The sequence below is a fragment of the Eleutherodactylus coqui genome, chromosome 4 (genome assembly GCF_035609145.1).
Source record: "Eleutherodactylus coqui strain aEleCoq1 chromosome 4, aEleCoq1.hap1, whole genome shotgun sequence".
Classification (NCBI taxonomy): Eukaryota; Metazoa; Chordata; class Amphibia; order Anura; family Eleutherodactylidae; genus Eleutherodactylus; species Eleutherodactylus coqui.
The window spans coordinates 218,572,521-218,593,876 of NC_089840.1; the positions used below are offsets into that span (position 1 = coordinate 218,572,521).

General features: G+C 44.5%; 1 protein-coding gene across 1 annotated transcript in view; it reads right to left on the reverse strand.

The window, feature by feature from the left end:
* Positions 1–20,890, reverse strand: part of PTEN (phosphatase and tensin homolog) — a 65,654-nt gene extending 44,764 nt beyond the window's left edge. Inside the window, exon 1 of the mRNA XM_066600765.1 lies at positions 20,300–20,890. Coding sequence (XP_066456862.1) covers positions 20,300–20,378 — 79 coding nt within the window. The 5' untranslated portion in view covers positions 20,379–20,890. The remainder of the gene's footprint in view (positions 1–20,299) is intronic.
* Between the last annotated feature and the right edge of the window lie 466 nt (positions 20,891–21,356).

The following is a 21,356-nucleotide window of genomic DNA, read 5'->3' on the forward strand; positions in this document are numbered from 1 at the left end:
CACTACCCTGTCTACCAAAAATAAGACCTACCTGGATTTTCCAGGGAGGCTTGAAATAAGCCCTACCCCAAAAATAAGCCCTAGCTGTGTTACAAAAACCACAATACATTACTTAGCAGGCTCGGTCCAGATCCTGCCGCTGCCCTCTGGAGATCCAAGCTAGAGGCGGTACAACAGGGGACTAGAGCTTCCATACAAGCCCGTATCACATCTTGTTTGCAAGCTAGAGGCAGTACAGGGTACTAGAGCCTCTCCTCAAGGGGTCATTTATCCACAATAAAGTTAGAGTTTTGCTCTAATATTGTAATTACTTATCACCAACGTTACAATCACATAGAAAGTTTTACTCGATTACGACAACTTCTAGGGGCTGGATTTTTTTTACAATGTGTAGAGAATGCCAAAATAGGCGTTTATCTTGCTTTCCCAAAACAAACAAAATTTTAAAAATTCATATATACCTCAAAATGGTACAAAAAAAAAAAATAGAAATTGTAAATTGTCCCAAAAAGAAAACAAATAAGCCCTCATATGGCAATATTAACTGAAAAATAAAATTGTACTGCAAATACAAGGCGTCATACAGCTACATAGAGGATACAAAGTTGTGTCCGCTTGAACACTAAAGAAACAATTTACTGGTTCTTAAAACTAAACTTTTGTTATGTCACTAAGGTGCCAAATCTACAACTAAGTGACATTTTTGGAAGTTTTTCCAATATTAACGTTACTTTTAAGACAACCTTTAAAACTGTGAGACAAAGTAATAAAGTAAGCAGCCATAACGCATTCACGCAGAGGATGGTGCCAGGGTAATACCATCTTTACCATTTAGGTAATCCCCCTGCAATAGAATCACTATATATTTCGATACATAATTTAGTAATACACTGATTCTACAAAGCAAACATTAGTTCCAAAAAATCTCTAAACTGTAGATAAACCATCTTCAGGACATGGTTGGCTGGCATCTCGGGATCCCCACCGATCAGCTGATTGAGGAGGGCGAGCGCAGCGGCTTCTTCTTGAGCCGGTGACGTCATGTTCATTGATCACATGGCTTAAAGGGGTTGTCCCGCGGCAGCAAGTGGGTCTATACACTTCTGTATGGCCATATTAATGCACTTTGTAATGTACATTGTGCATTAATTATGAGCCATACAGAAGTTATCAAAAGTTTTATACTTACCTGCTCCGTTGCTGGCGTCCTAGTCTCCATGGTGCCGACTAATTTTCGGCCTCCGATGGCCAAATTATCCGCGCTTGCGCAGTCCGGGTCCTCTGCTGTCTTCTATGGGGCCGCTCGTGCAGAATGCCGACTCCGTGTAGCTCCGCCCCGTCACGTGCCGATTCCAGCCAATCAGGAGGCTGGAATCGGCAATGGACCGCACAGAAGAGCTGCGGTCCACGGAGAGCGCAGACCCCGGCGGCCACCTTCAGCAGGTGAGTATGAAGACGCCGGACCGCCGGGATTCAGGTAAGCGCTGTGCGGTTTGTTTTTTTAACCCCTGCATCGGGGTTGTCTCGCGCCGAACGGGGGGGGGGGGGGGGGGTGTTAAAAAAAAAAAAAAAACAGTTTCGGCGCGGGACAACCCCTTTAAGAGCAGCTCAGTTCCATGTCACTTTAATCAGCTGATGAGTCAAGTATTGATGACCTGTTCTTAGGTCATCAATAGTTTAGTACTGGAAAACCTCTTTAACAAAGAGAAGCTCAACCCTTGGAGTGATTTCAATCATTGTAGTAACCCTTTAGTGGCCAAGCATTGTAAATATACTGCGCTTGGTGCTGGGCTTTAAACCTATGGTAAATGTATGGGCAGTTTTAAAGCTTGTGCAATCCAGCATGAGCAGGTCCAGTATTTGGCTGTCTAATAACAGCCGAACACAGACTTGAACAGCTTGGAGCAGACAGACGTCCAGTCCCAATTGTTTAACCCCTTCCATGCCACAATCAATTGGCACCCTGCAATGCGATCACGAAGTGCCAATGGGTTACAATGTAGTAGGAAGTCTGACAAGGGCCTCTGCCAGGTACCTCAGCCAATCAGACCCTGCCTCCAGCAGAGTCTGGTAGTCTGAGAAAGTATGCATAGTATCCTACGGTACTGGTGTATCTTTTCGACAGCGGAAGCTAGGGTTTGACAGCCCTTAGCAGGAGGGAACGCCCCTATCAGGCCCCTAGCTGACGATTGGCTGCATTCCAGTCCGGCCGTGAGCATACTTACAGCTGCCAGCACACCGTGGAGGCCGATAGGGAGACTGACCGCCTGGCTGGCAATAGTGTGCCACAACCAGTCCGGATGGATGTGCTGATGGGACACCGGTGGGGAGAGTGACACCAGAGGACAGACCACGCAGACAAGGCAGCTGCGAAAAGAAAAGAGTCAGTGGAAACAGTGACAGGTGCCGCCAGCACAGGACACATTGCAGTGATGAAGAGAGGCCGGCTGGGAAACAGAGTGGGGGAAAGCACACTGAAACGAACCACCCGTGCACATGTGACAGCGACGCCGTTGGGAGGGTGAGGGGGTGAGACCATTACAGCACCGCAGGCGGGAGGGGAGAAAGTAGAGCGTCGGTGACACTTACAGGAATGGGGAGGGTATGTGAGCAGCAGCCAAAAGGGACAGTTACAGCCCCGCACCCAGGAGGGGAGAAGGCAGAGAGCAGGAGACACTTACAGCAGCCGGGAGGGTAACTGACCAGCAGCAAAATGAACAGAACCATGGCTACAATGTGAGCTAGCCAATCATCAGTTGTGGGCCCTTTAACTCTACCAGGACAAACCCTTGCCTCAACCCCTAGTTCGGGTGGAGACAAGATACACCAGTACTGTATCCTATATTACACAAGTACAAGTAATGCATTATACTATGCTAGTGATCAATCACATCTTCAAGACCCCATTGGGAACAAAAAAAAATTTTTAAAAAGTGTCAAAAAATTATTTAAAATACAGATGTAAAAAAAAAAATTTAAAATGTAAAATAGCCCCACAGAATGAATTTTTATCATATGTATTATGTTTTATTATTATAAATGTATCAATGTGCCTTTGATGGCCCAAACGATTATAGTTTGTTATTTACCCCACACAGTGAATGACCAGAAAAAAAGGAAAAAAGTTGCAAATTGTCTGTATTCCTATTTTTCGCCCATTTGTCTCGTAAAAGATCAATGAAAAAAGGTAAACTCTTCCCAAAGATCCTGACATAACTCTGTAGGTGGAAAATTAAAAGTGATGCAAATTCGATTTTATTTCTATTTATATAATTTTTTTTTAAAAAAGGGAGAAGTGTATTAGCCAAAAAAAAATTTATTTTTTTTTAAAGCTACATACATTTGGTATCATGTAGACCTGCAAAATGATGGGAAAAGCTTATTTATGTGGCACAGTAAATACAGTTTAAAAAATAAATACTACTTCTAGAGTTGCTGTTTTCTGCTACTCCTACCTCCTAAAGCCCAATGCACACATAGCTGCAGGAACCGCTCGAGCGACTGGCCGTTGTTTCCGCAGCAATGTCCGTCCAGAACATTCTTACACGCACAAGCAGAAATCACTTGCAATTTCCACTCGTGGATGAAGAATCACATGCTCTATTTTTGTGTGGGACTCGCACGGACGGCTTCCATTGCAGTCATAAAAATAAATTAGTTCTAATACAGCTCTTTCAATGAAAATATTAAAAAAAGATTCTGGGTGTTGCAATGCAGCGACAAAGAAACAATTTTATTTTCTAAGTGTTTCTAGTGTTCAAAAACAGTTTTTAAAGTGCTGCCATTGAAAAAGTAAAACTTATCCTGCAAAAAAAAATACAGCTATGTAGAAAGAGGATTTAAAAAAAAAAAAAAAAAAAAAAAAAATTTAGAAAACATCTTGGTCATTAAGGTACAAAATAGGCCAGTCACAAAGCGGAAGAGAAATCCCATGAGCCACGTAGCCAATGTTCATAGAAATTGAGTTGCTGGCACCAACCTATCTTTTAGGAATATTTTCCATTTAGATCTTCACAGGTGATGAACAAGTATCCAATAAGCAATACAGTATTCCGGCTCCTTCACAGGAACGTCTGGCGACAGTGTATTCACATGTGGGGTTTGGACACAATATGCTTCACCCATCTGCCATAAGCTCCCATGTTGCCGATCACACACACTGCACAATCTACGTGTAATGAAGATTGCATGTTCCATCTTGGCATGGATTATGTGCACAAGATAGTGCATGGCGATCAGCAATAAGCAGCAAATACACAAGGTCATTGCGTACTTCCTGCATGACGGTCTCATGCAGCGAGTTACACTCATGTGAAGCCGCCCTTCTGCAGATGTCCATCTAGATATTAGGGACCTGAACTAGTAAATCTGTGGGCAGCCTTACACCACCGGAGTCCTGGTACAAATCCATCTGAGTGGAGCTTATACCTTCTTGCCAGGTGACATACAACTCTTCCAGGTACTCCGGCTTCCTCTTATACTCCAAAAAATAAAATGCCAATTTGGAATTTAGATTGTGAGCCCCAATGGGGACAGGGACTGATGGCAATTTATATATATTTAAGCACTATATAAATGAGTAAAATCAATGTTAGAATTTGAATCAGACACCAGAGGCAATGCCATGTACAGAAGAGCGACGTGTGCGATTCACTGCAACTCTATGCTATGGGATCAGCCACGGACTATCGATGTTGAACACATGGGTTGTTTAGGTCTTCACATTTGATGTGTAAAAAGTTAGCCTAAAAGTGACAAATAAGGCAGGGACCACCAACAGAACAGTATTGTGTGCCAACAGCATAGACAACTACATGATAACTCAACCATATACATTGCATACAGATAGCATAATGCAGTGGTTCTCAAGCATCCCAAAGTAACCCCACTTTGATCTTACCCTGTTCTCATGCAGTAGAGTATGTGAGAGTCACGGCAAGCACCCCTGGGGAACACGTCTCACATCTGGTGAGCCTAGGGCACAGAGAAGGCTGTGCATGCAATGACCCTCAGATTGCATCTGCCGCAATGATACATGACACAACAAGGGTCGCTCAAGCCAAAAAAAAAACCCCAAGACCAAGTTAGGGATTTACTCTCTGCCAGTTCACACAGGAGACCAGCCAAGAAACTGTCTGAACTAGAGCCATTTCAGCCTTGAAAGACATCTCCCAGGTGAAGAAGCCAGACATATAGCTGATAGGTTTCAGGCACTGGGACCAGCGATCAGTCCAAACGCATTACTGCATGGTTGACATCCTGGGAGACGCATCAGTAGACCAGACACTCACACTGCTTGTTCTCTCCAGGTGAGAAGGACGGCTTGTATGTATGACCGACGATCGTTTCTTGAAATGCAAAGTCACATTTCAAAGATTGCTAAAACAGTACATTCTGAACAAATCTTGGAAAAAAACGAGAAAAAAAAACGTATCATCCAATCTGCGTGTGATACCATTGTGGTGTCATCCATTTGGTAGAGAGAGAAAACAAACAAGTTTAGTACCAAACTGTGAAAAAAGTCAGAAATGCAAGAAATACAAATGGAGGTGTACTCCAGTATAAAGAATGCAGCATATGAGGTGACTGACATAATAAAAGATGCAAGCCTGTCATGGTGCCTTCTATTAAAAACTTTGGTCAAACTACAGCTTGGGGGTTGTTCAGATCATGCTTTAACCCCCCCATTAAGTAGGTGTTCTCCTGAGGTCCCAGGACGCAGCTCACAGTAGGCACTGGCATGGGCAGTGACTTCCAGGTAGACAAGATTGAAGCACATGACCGCTGCGGTCAGAGGCCGCAGCATCCGTCTGCACTCCTGGCATCAGTGATCATATACTGGCCACCATGATAACAGGAGCCTGAGGACATGGTACCCCATCTACCCAGTGGCACCATTGATGGCAGTGCCAGCTGTTAGCTGCATCCATGGCCCCCATTATACTAAACGGGTCAGTATAAGTGATAAGACTGCTGAAATCAGAATATTAGACTACACTGTGCTGCCCGCAGCCTCTGGGGAGATGAAAGGTTCCCTTTAAAAGGGAAAAAAATGGGTTCAACTAAAAAAAAAAAAAAAAAAAATTTATATACAAAAGACTTTACAGCAAAAACCACACACTATGTAAACAAAACCAGAAACGTATAAACTAAAAAAAAATAAGTGTACAATTATGCGTAAAATTGCATACAATTTTATACTTATGTGCGTTGAAAGGGCCATTCGGGTGATTTTGTTTCCTTTCGTTATATAGCCATCTCCCCAGAATATATGTTAGCTAGTGTTACCTTGGTTAGTTATTTCTATCTGAAACTCCTTGGGCTTACTCCTCAGCTGGTCATGTGATCTCAGTTCTGATCGGCTCATATGGGAAAATGGAATACCACCTCAGCAGCGCCACCTATTGTAATGCAGCATTCCTGCAATTCAATGCCAGACTTAAAACAAGCCTTATAACAATGACTGAGAATATAGGCCAAAGCCAGCATAACATACAGAATAAATAGTTTTGTGCAGCAGGTTTCCGGCTAGGCTAGTGACCTGGCTCTAGACATGGGGCAGGAATGCTATTTTTTCTCCTGAATGAGAGCACTTAGGTGTGTGAGGAGACTTATAAAGGCCATCCATTCTAAGATCTGCTTGAAGTTGTGTTTTCTAGTCAATTTCTCAGTCTTTGTGATGTGATTACACAGGATCTGGCTGCAGAAGTTAGAGATGATGATCACACAGCTCCTGTCACATAGGTATAATAGAGGAGATCACAGCTCACCATTGTAACTGTAAACGGTCTGTAGCTTATTTAGAAGACTATAGGAGCTAATGATAATCAAAATGTCCCACCTCCCTGCAGAACAATTGTATAGCTGTGCTGATGCATCATGGGATAGATGTAAAAGTGAAACCAAAATCTTTCAGCATCAAAAGGGAAGTTATTGAAATACACAGAATAGATCTCCAGGGTGACAGACATATCTTAAAGCGCTGGAGTGGCCCTTTTTAACATATGCTAAATATATTAAAAATGTGATGTGGACATCCTTTTTGAAAACGGTCTATTGAGAGGTCTGAGGCAGTCAAATACACCTGCAGTCTCATCACAGGTCCCCACTATATGTTTAAATGGGTTGGCCACTTAATATAGAATAACCTGAAGAAAAGTGTGTAAGGGAAATATAGGAAACTTAATAAATGAAGTTCACCCTTGTTTAATCACACTGACGCTCCATCTCATTAGCCAAGTCTTCTCCCATGACAGCACTGTTGCCCTCATCCTAAAAATTGCTGCTAATGGAGGAGCCATGAGCACCTACCATTGAATATACTTGTGTGAAACTGGCCTAACACTGCTGGTAACGTTGAAAAAATGATCATCAGGTTAATGGCACAAATTAGGTAAATGTGATTATTGAAGTGAATGGCTATGGTGCCTAATACCACGCCGAACCACCGCAAAGTGTATGGAGTTGTCAGTCTCCTGCAACAAAACAGACAGACGAACAGATAATTGGACAGGGTCCCAGCCGGGATCAGCTACTGATAATCCATCAATCTTTCGGTGGTCGACAACCCCTTTAAGAGGAGGTAGCCAAGATGGAACGAACCCTTAAGTCCACTGTCATTAAAGGGATTGGGGCTGTAACAATGACCTCTTACTAAAACAAACAGATCTCAGTTATTAACACGTCTATCTTCCCACTATCTATATGCAGATTACTGATGACCATGAACTAATAGCTAGTACACAGATGATTTATGCTTAAGGGAAACCTGTCAGCAACTCTTAGGAACTGTAAAACTAAAGGTGCTTTAAGATATAATGATTGTTACAAAAAAAAAATGTTCAAAGGAATGAAAGCGAACAATAATAGTTTGCTGTAAGGGCGAGCCAACAACTAAACGCCGGATGAAAATCGTTCATTTCATGCTAGCATATAAACCATTGTTGGCTCATTCGCTTATCATTCGGGTTAAACACTGATCGTTCAGTCATTCTAATTTGCTTATACAATGAATGTGAAAGACTGAACGATTCTCGTTTGAACGAGCCAACAACATATTTGCCTGTCTAAACAGGCTGCCCAAGTGCAAACGTGCCGGCGGTGACATCACTCGCTCGAACAAGAATTGGGCTAGTCTAAAAAAGGACCCCAAGTTGTGGCAGTTCTAGTTTAGGTGATGGGTATACCCCAACAGCTAAACCTTTTCTCCATGCAAGTCTCTTATAGAAATGAACAGGAGATGCGTGCGCAGAAAAAGTCAAGCTGCTGCCACGCTGACTTTGCTGAGGGACACAGCAAAAACGGGGACCTGGTGTGTATGAGAACTCCCTGGACTCCACATCACAAACTATAAGGACCATAATTTAGTTTATGGTGCTTATTGCTTGCTGACCGGTTCCCTTTTGAAAGGCAAGGCAGATTGTGTCTCGCTCGCTATCCTAGGCCCCACAATAAGGGCTGTAAATAAGAATCTAAAACAGGAAAGATAAGAATAAAATGTTTCTTTCTTCAAAAAGGATAAAAAAATAACCACACAGCACCAAACCGATACATATTGTACGCAAAGGATTAAAAAGCCTTTCACTGCCAGCACGATGCAGTTAGGCCACCTGCAGACGGCCGGGTCGGATCCCACTGAGAGAATTCTGGCAGCGGGATGCAGTCCCCGTGCCCCTGCACAGGCCTGCAGGTTAACGCTCCCGGCATCTCCTCTTTGCGGTGTGTGCCGGACAGCTGGCACATGCGCAGAGAGCAGTCGGCCGGTCCCCACTGACATTTCTGTGCATGCCTCTGTGAGACCCGCACAGAAATAGAACATGTCGCCATTTGTTTTCCGCGTGTGATTTCACAAGAACAAATTGCGGCAGTCTGCCTAGGATTGAGTTTTCTGATGCAATTCTATGGCAGTGGGCATGGGCGGAAATTCAGCAGGAATTTCCGCCCGTGAGCAGGGGGCCTTACACCTACAATAAGGGTTTTGACCATCAGCATGTTGCATAAAAGAACTATTGTGTTCAGCATGTACAGGAGGAGCTGAGGGAGCCCAGACTGGACGTAGTAACCTGTGTGCAGCTCTCAGGACAAACACCTTAAGGCCCACTTAGACACAAGATGGCTTGAGCGATAATCGTATATAAATGGGCCTTTGGGCGCCGCTCACACTGGTGTTGGTTTTCGCCTTGCCATTACGTTTTCGGAGCAGATAAATGGAAAGACGACTGAAATGATGCATAAAAGCAAAAAGACTGCCATCAACTGAAAACTGAAATCTATGTTAAAAAAAAACAGAAACGTTGCAATCTGTCTTAGGTCCGTTTTTGAACTGGAAACAATTGCAGCGGACTGCGCTTTTGCTTCAGTTTTAAAAACGAATTGGATCCGAAGGTCTTCGGGGTCAATACATGTCTATGGCCACAAAACTGAAATGTTTGCTTTCCGTTTAGCTGCTCCCATGGCAGAACAGCAAGACAGAAGTGAAAACCCTAGTGTGAACTTAGCCTAAAGGTACTTTTACACAGAATGAACATAGTTTGCATTTCTGCGATCTTATCTTCCAGTGTAATTGTATACAGTGACTGAATGACAATATAGTAACAATTACATAGGAGACAATCACCTACCACGAAAACATACGTTATGCAATTAGCAGCCTCAAAATAAAAAATCCAAGTACATCTGAAATGTATCAATAATGCTAAAGAGTCAGAAATGCCTTTTATGTAAAAGCATTTCTCCAATTGGTTATTTAAGTTGTTGGAATATAGTATTGCTCTCCTATCACTGTAATCAAAAATTGTTACAAAAAAAAAGTTGCAAACCATTATGGACGGCTAAGGCCGAAGGCACACAACCGGGTCGGGTTCAGCTGCAGGATCTCGCGGCGGAATCAGACTGTGCCAGCTGGTGACCCCTCGCGAACCTGCCTGAACTGTCTTCTCTCTACTGCGGATGTGGCGGGCCAGTACACCGCTGCACATGCGCAGTACAGAGAATGCCGCGCCGTAGTTGATCTGTTGAGATTTCAGAATTGACGCAGACCAAATGGCTTCCATTGACTGCAATGGAAGCCGTCCTCCACGTGCAGAAGTCAGAAGTGATCTCCGCTCGTGTGCGTGGAAGAATCATTTTACATTGCATGCTATGGACGGACATTGCGGTGGAATCTGCGGCCAGACTGCCACTGCGGATTCCACAGCAAAAATCTACCCGTGTGCATTGGACCTAACTGCCACCCTCACTACTTTTATAAAAACATCACATTCATCAGAATTGTAGCAGAAATCTGTGTTGGGTCTTACCAGGGATAGATTTCAGGAAGAGGCGCACAGACAGCCCAAGATGCATTAAAGCGCCTGCGTCTCTACATTTGGGGTCTCTTACTGCAAGGGCACTTCTCTAAAAAGGTACCTTTATATGAGGCGATTATCACTGGAAAACGCTAATTCAAGCAATCATTATCTGGTGTACATGCAGTCACCAACAGGAGTGACAAATTGTGAATGATGGGCTATGTAAACAGGCATTTATCTTTGAATGACTACCTGTTACCTGGTAATGGAGGCGGGCCATAACGACCTCTGGCCCTCTCTGCCTCCATTCATAGAACGGCTATGGCTCCTGTGTAAAGCACAGCAGCGAGAGTCGGGCAGCAGCCTGTGCGCCTGACAGTCTTACCGTGTAAAGATGCCTTGGGACTAGAATATTAAAACACCAATCTGAGATAAGTATGCCTGTCTGTCCGCTCTGCTTATGATTCTAATGCAAATCCTTTGCAGGCAGACATGGGTAGAAATTCTGCGAGAAATCCTGCCGCGGAATTTCTGCCCGTGTGCAGGGGGCCTAACTGTAGTTTCTACTGGAGTACAGACAACTTTTTCATTGCTTTTATAAATCTTTTTGAGAAAAGGGAAAGCTAAAAAAAATTTAAAAAAAAAGAAATCTAATTCTGGTGTTGCACATCTTTGTTCTTTCTGGTGTTCACCAAGCAGAATAAACTGATATTTTAATAGATCAGACTTGCTAACTCAATACCAATTATTTTTACTTTTCTACATTAAACATAGGAAAAATATTTGTAACATTTTATGGTTTGCTTGGTTTATTTTTACAATACTTAAAAAATATTGAACTTATTTTTTGTCCCACTGGCAGACTCAAACTTTTGATCGTTTGATTGCCTGTGCAAAATACTGCAATACTTCAGCATTAAAGTATATTGTAGATTTAACATCAGCCTATTAAAGGGGTTGTCCCTTTAATAGCCCTATATGTAACAGAAAAAATAAAAGCTTAGTAGGTTGAAACTACAGATGAGCGAGTATACTCGCTAAAGGCAATTGCTTGAGCGAGCATTGCCTTTAGCGAGCATTTTCCCCGCTCGAGACTGAAGGTTCGGGTGCCGGTGCGGGGGAGCAGTGAGTAGCGGCTGTCAGCAGGGGGGAGGGGGGGAGGGTTGGGAGAGAGATCTCCCCTCTGTTCCACCCCGCTCTCCCCCACAGCTCCGTGCCCGCTGCCAGCACCTGAACCTGCAGTCTCGAGCGGGGGAGATACTCGCTAAAGGTAATGCTCGCTCGGGCAATTGCCTTTAGCGAGTATACTCGCTCATCTATAGTTGAAACTCATTACAAGCCGGGGCTGCCAGAGTAACCAAATAGCATCCCACAACGTAGTTGTGGGGGTGTCAATCTGGGGATAGATCACTCTGCCCAGCCACTTAAACACTGCTCTGACCATTGAGTGCAGCATTTAAATGGTTCTCTCCTATCTGGCCACTGCAGCAAGGTATTGGATGCATTTTACAGCCAGCACTTGCGTTGTATGAAGCAGGCTCATCTCCTGAACCCGTTTTATACTCTGCTACCCAACACCCAGTGTATACGTATGGCAGATGTTAAAAAGCAGTTCAAGTCACAAAGGCTACCATCATTTTGCAAAATTACACAAAAAATGGTTGCCTGCAGACAACTCTTTAGGAACCACGCATACATACGCACATACAACTCAACGCCAAAGACACCCCAAACTATCGCAATATGCGCCCTGAAATCAGAGACTATACAAATTATATATCATCAAAACGTACAAAACAAAATGAGGAACCCATCCCTGTGCTTCATTTTAGTGTAGATATACTAGTTTTAAAAATTAGCAAAGTATAAAAAAAACTTTAAAAAAAAAGACTTTTTGCTTTACACCTAACCAAAAAAAATTAAAAAGATAAAATAGCCATATATGTCATGTGGAAAAAAAAAAGAAGAAGTGTAAGGCAGTAAAACCACCACATGAGTAAAATCCCTAAACAGTATCTGGTCCTTTTGGACTAAAACACCCTGGTCCTTAGGTGGATGAAGTGACAGTTACATCGCTCCATAGGCGAAAGTGCAAGAAGGGTTATGATACCGTTACGTGCCATGAGGGACAGCCCCAAATAACCACATGAAGCAGCTGCAGAGGTGTATGCCATAAGAGTTGACAGCACAGGGCTGCATTGTACAGAGCTGCAAGCCTTCAATTCACTACAGAAACTATTAGAAACAAAACAAGTGCCATTGAACATCACCTGCTGATCTAGTTACCTGCGTGTAGGGGAGAAACCCTCGACAGCACAGCCTCCTACAGAGCCACATGACTGTGTAGAAGGCATTGCCAAATCTGCTTCAGGTAAGCAATCACAACACTCACACATGCCAAACCTTGTCACATGTTACCTGGCACCATACTGAAAGGGTCAGCATGCTGGAGTCATACACCAAACATCAGAGACACGTTTAAGCAGAGCGCACAGCTTAACCCCTTCAAGACCAAGCTAGTTCCTGCCCTAATTACCTAGCCAAGTTTTGGAAATCTGGTGTCATTACAGAATAACTGTAAAGCTTTTACACAACCAAATAATCGCAGCATGTTTGTCACATATTGTAATTCACTTCGGTAGTAAAAGTAGACCGATTAAATCTGCACATATTTAAACAAAAAGCAAGGGAAAAGTTTTGAAACATTGTATCAATTTTGACAGATTTTTTCTTTCATTTTGGAAGCACATTAACAATTTTGCATGTTTCTGAACAATTTACAAGGCTTACCAATTTACATAATTTTACAAATTATGAAATATATTGCTTTTTCATATTAATTTGCATTTTTTAATTTCTATAAACGGTATTAAATACATTTAAGGTTACATTCACAAGTAGTTGTACTGCATTACACCTCTAGTGATGCAGATTCGCTGCAGACTTCACCACTGGAATTGAAAGGTTGAAATCAGCTACAGAGCTGCAGCAAATGATACAGATTTTGACATGAATCAGCACCAAAATCCACTATGTGTAAACGTATCATTATAAATTGATTTCCAGATAAATCATTAAAAGTGAACCCTACACTATACAATCCCTTATACTAAATAGTATAGGGGATTGTCGTAGACTAGATTAATGTGGCGTGTCACAGTACTTTAAGCTTCTCTCTCCCCCAATCTCACACTGACAGAAGGGTGAGGCTATTACAGCACTCAAATGTCAGGAAAGTTTGTTACTGCAACAAACTTTCCTTACCGATGCTACCGTGTTTCCCCGAAAAGGAGACAGCGTCTTATATTAATTTTTGTTCAAAGGTTTAATTTTTTACATATAGCTGCCTGGACACTATTTAAATTGATTTTTTTAAATTAAGGTTGGGTTCACACAGGGCGGGTTTGCCGCGGCAAATCCGCCGGCAGCCGCTAATCTCGGGATTAGCTAGCCATGTGGACGAGATTTCTCAGAAACCTCGTCCACACGGGATGGCCAATCCGCTGCGATAAGTCCGGCTGAAACCGCGGCTGCGGCCGCCGCAGACGCGGTTTCCGAAGATGCAGCATGTCTATTTACCTTTCATTTTTTGTTTATTTTCGTCGCGGCCGCGCTCTCCTCTATGGAAGCGCCAGTCGCAACGGAAAAGCAAGCGGTCGGGCGGCTTCAAAGCCGCCGCGGCTTAAACCACGGCGGTTCTCCCGGCGGAAATCTCGCAGTTTTTGCTGCGGCCAAACCGCGAGGTTTCCGACGGGAATACGCCCTGTGTGAACCCAGCCTAACTGTTAGCAGGGCTTAATTTTGGAGTAGGGCTTATATTTCAAGCATCCTCAAAAAGCCTGAAAAATCATTTTGCATCCTCAAAAATTCTGGAAAATCATGCTATGTCTTATTTTCAGGGAAACAGGGTAGGAGTGGATGTTATTGGAGTCTGAACTAATCAGGTCTTATTGATAGCACTCGAACTACAGGCCATTTGTAACAGCCTGTTATCAGGCGTTTCATCCACTATGGGGCATGTGATCTCCTGTGGAAAACAAATTTGCGTCGTTGCTGCACAGCACCCAGTAAGCAGCAACGCGAGTTTACAGCGGCCGGTGGCAACGTGGTTCAACTGGAAAGAATCTATAAAAGATTTCTGTGTATCAAGTCTACTTAAAGTTAACTGAGCAGAACACTTGTAATACCGCTTATATACCAGGGGGTTCTCTGATGAGTGATGATTGGGTTCTTGCCCCTTCTTGTCTATATTTAGGCCTCCTTCCCACGAGCGTGACGGGCTCCGCAGCGTAATATTACGCAGTGAAGCCCGTCACGGCGCCCCCCAGAGCCCCTATACTTACCTGCGGGAGATAGCGTGAAATCGCTTCCCCGCCCACCACCGCCGCGTCACCGCTCGTCACCGCCCACCGCTCTCGCGTCACCAGCCGTGTCACGTGCACGGCCGGCCGTGTCACGTGACGCGGCCGGTCCGCGTCATATGACGCTCGGCGGTGGGCGGGAAAGCGTTTTTTCACGCTATCTCCCGCTGGTTACAGCGGGAGATAGCGTGAATGGACGGCTTCCATTGACTGCAATGGAAGCCGTCAGTGCGTACAGCCCGTCCTCACCCGCAGAAAATAGAGCATGCTGCGGGTGAGGACGGGAGAAATCGCGGTGCGTAATTCCGCGGTGGAATTACGCATCGTGAGCATTGAGCTATTAGGTTCAATAGAACCTAATAGCTGCGTGCAACGCAGCGGATTTTCGCCGCGAATTACGCGGCGGAAATCCGTTCGTGGGAAGGAGGCCTAAATCTATAGGTTTCCTGCAGATGACAGAAGGAAAAAAAAAAAAGTAGGATAACTTATCCTAAAGGTCCCCATTAGAGTTTAGTTGTCTGGACTTGCCAAAAGGCAGAGCCAGACAACTCCCTGATGTGCATGGAGGGAGCTCAGCTTTTGCCTGACAGATTACATCAGTGGAAAAAAAGATGGGAGACATTGAACTTCAACACCCGATCCTATTGTTCCCTGGGAGATAAGCTGCCATCACCAAAGTCCGACTACATCCAAATCAAACATTCATGTGCATAGGACAGCCAGCCATCAGATGTTTGATAGTTCAATGGTTGTTGAAGATGGATGGGCAACCTTTACCGTTCGCAATTTGTTTCTTATTAGCGATTACACAATTACCACAGACTTTAGAAGCCAGTTAAACCACTCAAGGAGTTAATTTGAGTTAGTTGCTGGACATTTAAAAAAAAAAAAATAAGGAAAAAAAAAAAAAAACACACACACACAGGCCACTGGGACCCTGGAATCTGACCAGCCCTCTGTTAGATACATTGGTCACCTGGCTACCTTTGTTTTGCACCACACTATGTACAGAACCGATGACTTTCTGTTAAAAAATTTCTGTTTTAAGGGAGAAAAAAAAAATCTACCACATAAAGCCCGTCACAGATCAGAATCCAGCTGCAAGCGTTGGGACATGGTTTAAGTGACCCAAATTTAAGTTTACAAGAGATTTTATTTAAAGACATTTTCCAAGACAAAAGGTCGGTAAAAGCAGCCCCTCCCCCCCACGCTACATGTTTACAGGCCGCGGTCAGCCTGTGGGGTCCCATAAACAAGCTGCTGCAGCCAATGACAAAGCATAGTGGTAATCACCGAGCTCTGTCATTGGCTGCAGCAGGTTTATGCGAGGTCACAAGTTGACTACAGCCTGTGAACAGGACATCAGCGAGGAGACCTGGGGCCGCAGACGGGACCTCAGGGCAGAGGGGTGTATAAGCTCTTTGGTATGTTTTGGCCATGGGGAAGCCGCTTGTAGAGAAGACTTCTCAGACAACCCCTTTAACCCTTTGCAATCCAATTTTGGATTCAGGGTTTCCTAGGGGGCTTTCTCTTTCTGCCATTATACAATGGCGCCATCTGCTGGCTAGAGCCAGTACTGCGGTATTGGATATGCTGGAGAAGCCCCCGACAACAGAGCGGCCAGTAATATACAGTAAGAATACCCTGCCGGACGTCTTCCGACATCGGAGCTGTAGAGCCTTCAATCAGAATGTCTTCAGACGTCAGACAGTGGATTGGAAAGGGTTAAGACTATAATCAGCAGGTGATGCCAAGTTATTGTTCAAACCACATGTGGTTTCCAACATGGTTACAATTTTTTACCACAACAGCATTAAAAACCACATGCGGTTTTCCAGGAGCGGTGTCAGTGCCATTTTTACCTCCAACTCAACCGTAGCATCTCAATACAGCATAAACTTATGTAGAACCGCTGAAGACCCAAATTTGTGTCTCTATTACGGCATCCAAGTCTCCTTTCACAACACATTTTTGCCATACATTTAGTGTGCATGCTCGGAAAGTTCCTGATGTACATGTTAAATATGACCATTGGGTTCCATTAGTCAGATGGAGGCCAAAAGACTCCTTGTGACCCTAGTCTGGCTTGTACGTGTCTGCATACTGCGAATAAAAATAAGAGACTACGCTATTTCACAGAGGTCGGTGTCACATGCGTAATCCACAGTGTCAATTTCCCATAGACTTCCAATTGTGCCGCTCACACCATGCACACAAAATATGTGCATAAAAAAAAAATTATGGCATTCGCTATATCTTGGCACATATTACGCACACATCCACACCAAGATAGTGTATGAGGATTGGCGACACTCAAGTACACGTGCGTGGTATGCTGGCATACAGAATTTAAGAAACCCTATATGGCATCTGTTGAACATATATCTCGTATACTTTTTGACTTAAATATTTAACACATGTACTAGCACGTATACGTCGGGAGATTTTGGGAAAAGGAGAATTATATATAAATGCTAGCTTTAAAACAATCTGTGCTATTCTCTAGATTTATTTTTTTTTAAGTAGTATCCATTAGAGCTGCAGCCTAGTGTCACAATGTATAAGTGTGTGATTGTTCTCAGAGAGAGAAACCAAGTAATCTTGTAAATGTGATACCTTTTAATGGCTACCAAAAATGCATGATGTTACAGCAAGCAAGCTTTCGGGGATATCTCGCCCCCTTCATCAGGCGAGATATCAATAGCCTGACGAAGGGGGCGAGATATCCCAGAAAGCTTGCTTGCTGTAACATCCTGCATTTTTGGTAGCCATTAAAAGGTCTATCTACAAGATTACTTGGTTTCCCCTGCTGGGGACAATCACACATTGCTCTACTGGCTAACACCGTACCAAACCTCTTTTAATGTAAAAGTGACAATTCTCTGACGTGCAAGCGTTTCACTTCCATAAAGCAGCCCAGCTCTGGTCTCAAAAACCACCACCTATTACAGGGTGCCATGGTGCATTCAGCAGTCAAGGGAAACTACATCAACACAAAGACATACAGCCAAAAAGGATCAGAGACCGATAAACGTATCCCACAGCAGCTTATGGACTCACGTTCAGAGAACTACGTAGCCATTTTTATCTAAACGCAAAATTAGATACAAATGAAAACAATAATTGCCATTAATACAGAAAAAACCCTGCAGCTCCTCTCCATTGCACAATCACTATACCCTAAAATGTTTTCACCCCTATGACAAACGTCGGTGGTATTGCAGACTACAGACCTCGGTCTTTTAACTTGCAGAATTCCATTACATAAAAAAGGAGAGAGAAGACTGTAAGAACAGAATGACGTCACCCCGAGAGATCTGCAGCCGGCTCGTTCACAGAAATCATAGGAGGCTAGTCCCCAGCTGAACGCTCTGGAGATACAGTATATCTTCTAGAGTTTGGGCAAAATTAAACATCCAAACATAGGAAAAAAAAAAAAACATTTTCTGGATGAATGCCACAGCAGCTAGCTATGCTCTATCAGGGGAACGACAAACGGCTGCAAGGAGTCTGATGCAATCCTTCTACGTGCAACCTTAATTTTCATCTTAATCTGATCTGTGACTGAGCTCAGGCCTCAGCAACAATGGATGATTCTCAATCGCCAGATCATCTGGAAGAAGCAAATGAAGGCCCAGATGGAAGGGGGGAGAAAATCATTTAGGGAATGACATTTCTACAAAGGCATCATGAGCACCCAGTAACCTCAGACATAAATGGCGCACACAAAACAAGAGTGCAGCTTAATAGCAAGGAACCGCTTACTAGTCGGCATTGTTAAAAAGAAAAATAATTAATACTAAGGCACAGATCACTGCACATATCTATGACAGAATGCTCCATAATGGTAATAACCCCTATAGAATCTCCATAAGGACAGTCAGTGTTGGTCTACGGCATGAAACCCGTTCCTACCAACAGGTTTTGCAGCTATGACTGTGGGCACCATAAACCAGATTTCACTCAGTCTGCCAAGTCTTACTAATCTCACCCTGATTTTGCAGCGTCGGCAACAATCTTCTAATCTACATTGGTGATCTGATATTTAACAAACTGTCCATCTGACCTGCTTAATAAGTCAGCTGGCCTTAGTGCAATGGTTAAAGAAAAAAAAACCCACTTCATAGGCCGCCAATAACACGATTACCTTTACATAAAGTCGCTTGTATTATAAGATATTGTTCCAACCAGACCAAAATATAGTAGCAAACCCAATAGTGGATAGCTGAGGATTGGCAGTTACCCACATGTATGCCAATGCTGGGATACGGAGTCTGAACAGGGCAGAGATGACGTTTTCCCAACACTACTCCAGATGTATCAAGGTTGGCAGGGGGGGCAATAGGAGAACCAACACCTGGGGGGGGGGGAATAGACTGATCTACAGAACTAAACCTGTGTGGGGAGGACAATAAGAGAGAAGTATACTAAGTAGCCATTTGCCCGACACCGAGCATACAATATAGCATATATTGTATCCGTATAGATGCTACAATAGTCCTTGTGGGCAAGCGGGTACAATGACTGCCATGCTAAAAGCTCTACCCCCAACACACTTTAGATATTGGTCACTGCGGCAAAACTTTTTGGGATGCTTTTTGTGTACCGCTTACGACCATTAAAATGTGTAGAGTTTCTTTAAGTCATTCGCCAATATTATATCACTCAGGCCAAACATGCCGCCCTTGAAGCGTATGCGCTGCCAACTATCGCTGCCAACCATACAAGGCCAACATGGACACAACTTTGCCAGGAGCCAAAAAGAGAGTCCCAACAACAAGGCCTCAAAAGCAACTAAAAAAAGAAAAATTAGCTGCGAACCAACCCCCTCAATGTGAAGGGTCCACGATGCACCGGCTACTATGTAATAAGGCCTCAAAGCCATTGATACAAAAAGATAATAAAATGAGGATTTGCTACAATATTTGTAACAAGCAGAAAAGCTGAAAAAGTCACATTTCAAACTGCTAGATGACGTAACAATCACAATACCACCACGGTATGAGGAGGAGGGCACTCGCCCACTATCCCTAGCATCCATCACCACTGGATACCAGCTATTGTCTCCTGTTATCAGCCACATTGACTTAAAAGGGTTGTCCTGTTAGAATCAGGGCTAAAAGGGTTAAAACCATAAAACAAGAAGGGATACTTAGCCACCCTCAACCCAGTGTTCTAGTTGCAGCCTCATGATGCCTTGACAGCAAATGTCAGCTGACTGCTGCCTGCCAATCGGAAGCCGGAGCATCACCGTTCCTAACTCCTAACATCACGGATGTGAGCCAGGAGAACGGGCTGCGATGATTGGCAGACGACAGTCACCTGACAGAGAAACTGCAGCGCTGAGGACGGGTAACTACCCTTTAGTTTAAGATGATTTTAGAAAAGTTAGTTCTAAGCGGACAATCCCTTTAAGAACGCCTGAATGAAACATTGTACATAGATAGGGCCATCATTATGGTTCTCCACATTATAACCCAAGGACCTCCGGAGCAGCGCTCCTTAAAGGCACAACAAAAGGGAATCCAAAAAGGAGGGGGGACGACAAACAAACCTGCAGGACCCCTCCAATGATGGAAGCAAAGTGCAACAAGCTCCCCCTCCTCTTATCCGGATGGGGGTTGTAGTTGCAGACATAGAAATGGATACAGGTCAAGTCCAAGTCGAATCCATCCTCCTGGTATCGCCTTTTGTTCCTACTGACGAACTCCTTGATGATGGCGGTCATGTCGGGGAGCCGGGGGGTGGGGAAGAAGGAGGAGAGGGGGGCTGAGAGGTGCTGCTGGTGGGGGGCAGCAGCGGCCCCGGCTCCGTGCTCTGCCTCCTCTCCCCGGCCGTTCAGGTCCCCTCTCCGCCCCCTTCTCCTCCTCCTACTGCTGCTCCGGGGGCTGCCGGGGGAGGCCAGAGTATGGCCGGAGGGAGAGCACGACGAGTGCGGGGATGCGGCCTACTTCCTCCGAGCGGTTCCACGTAGAAAGCCTCTGCTAGTTGGGGCTGACAAGTCCTCCCCGAGTCTCCCTCCACCACCACCCCAGCCGGGCTCGGTGCCGTGAGGGGAGCAGCCCTGTGTGTCTCCACCGTAGTCCTCGGTCGCTTCCGGTCGGGTGTCCTAGGCAGCCGGTGCAGGACGGCCCGCTGTGGTCGGTGCAGGAGCCCGCCTGCCGCGTCTCATGTCTCCGCCACCTCCGCTGCACGCTCAGGCTCCCATCATGGCTTCCCAGCGAGAGTCAGCGAACGAGCGACGACGCGTATCCCTCCGCGGCCCCTTCAGCTTACAGATCACTCCGCCTTACCTCACGCCGTATAGTCCGCCGCCGCGCCACATCATCTGTCAGCGGGATTTTTTTTAATCTGCACGTCGGTTCTATCCTAAAGAGAATGATATCACATACACACACATCTAGGCGACCCCGATCGTAGCACCGTAATGATAACCGGAGGGAGGAAAAAAAGGGTTCACCGTATAGGGGTGGAAGGATTCCACGTTTAGAGGCGGATGGATATTTTTTTTCTGCCTAGTTTTAATAGCAGGGACTATTTTTTGTTCCTTGAGGAGGGGGAGTCACGTGGTACACAAGTGGGGGAACTTTTGCAAAATGTCATTTTTTTCTCTCTGCACTTCATTTCCCTCTCTTCCTCTTGCATGGAGAGAAAAAAAAAAATAAAAGTGAGAGGCCTTTTTTTTTTCCTGATACACTAAAGCTCT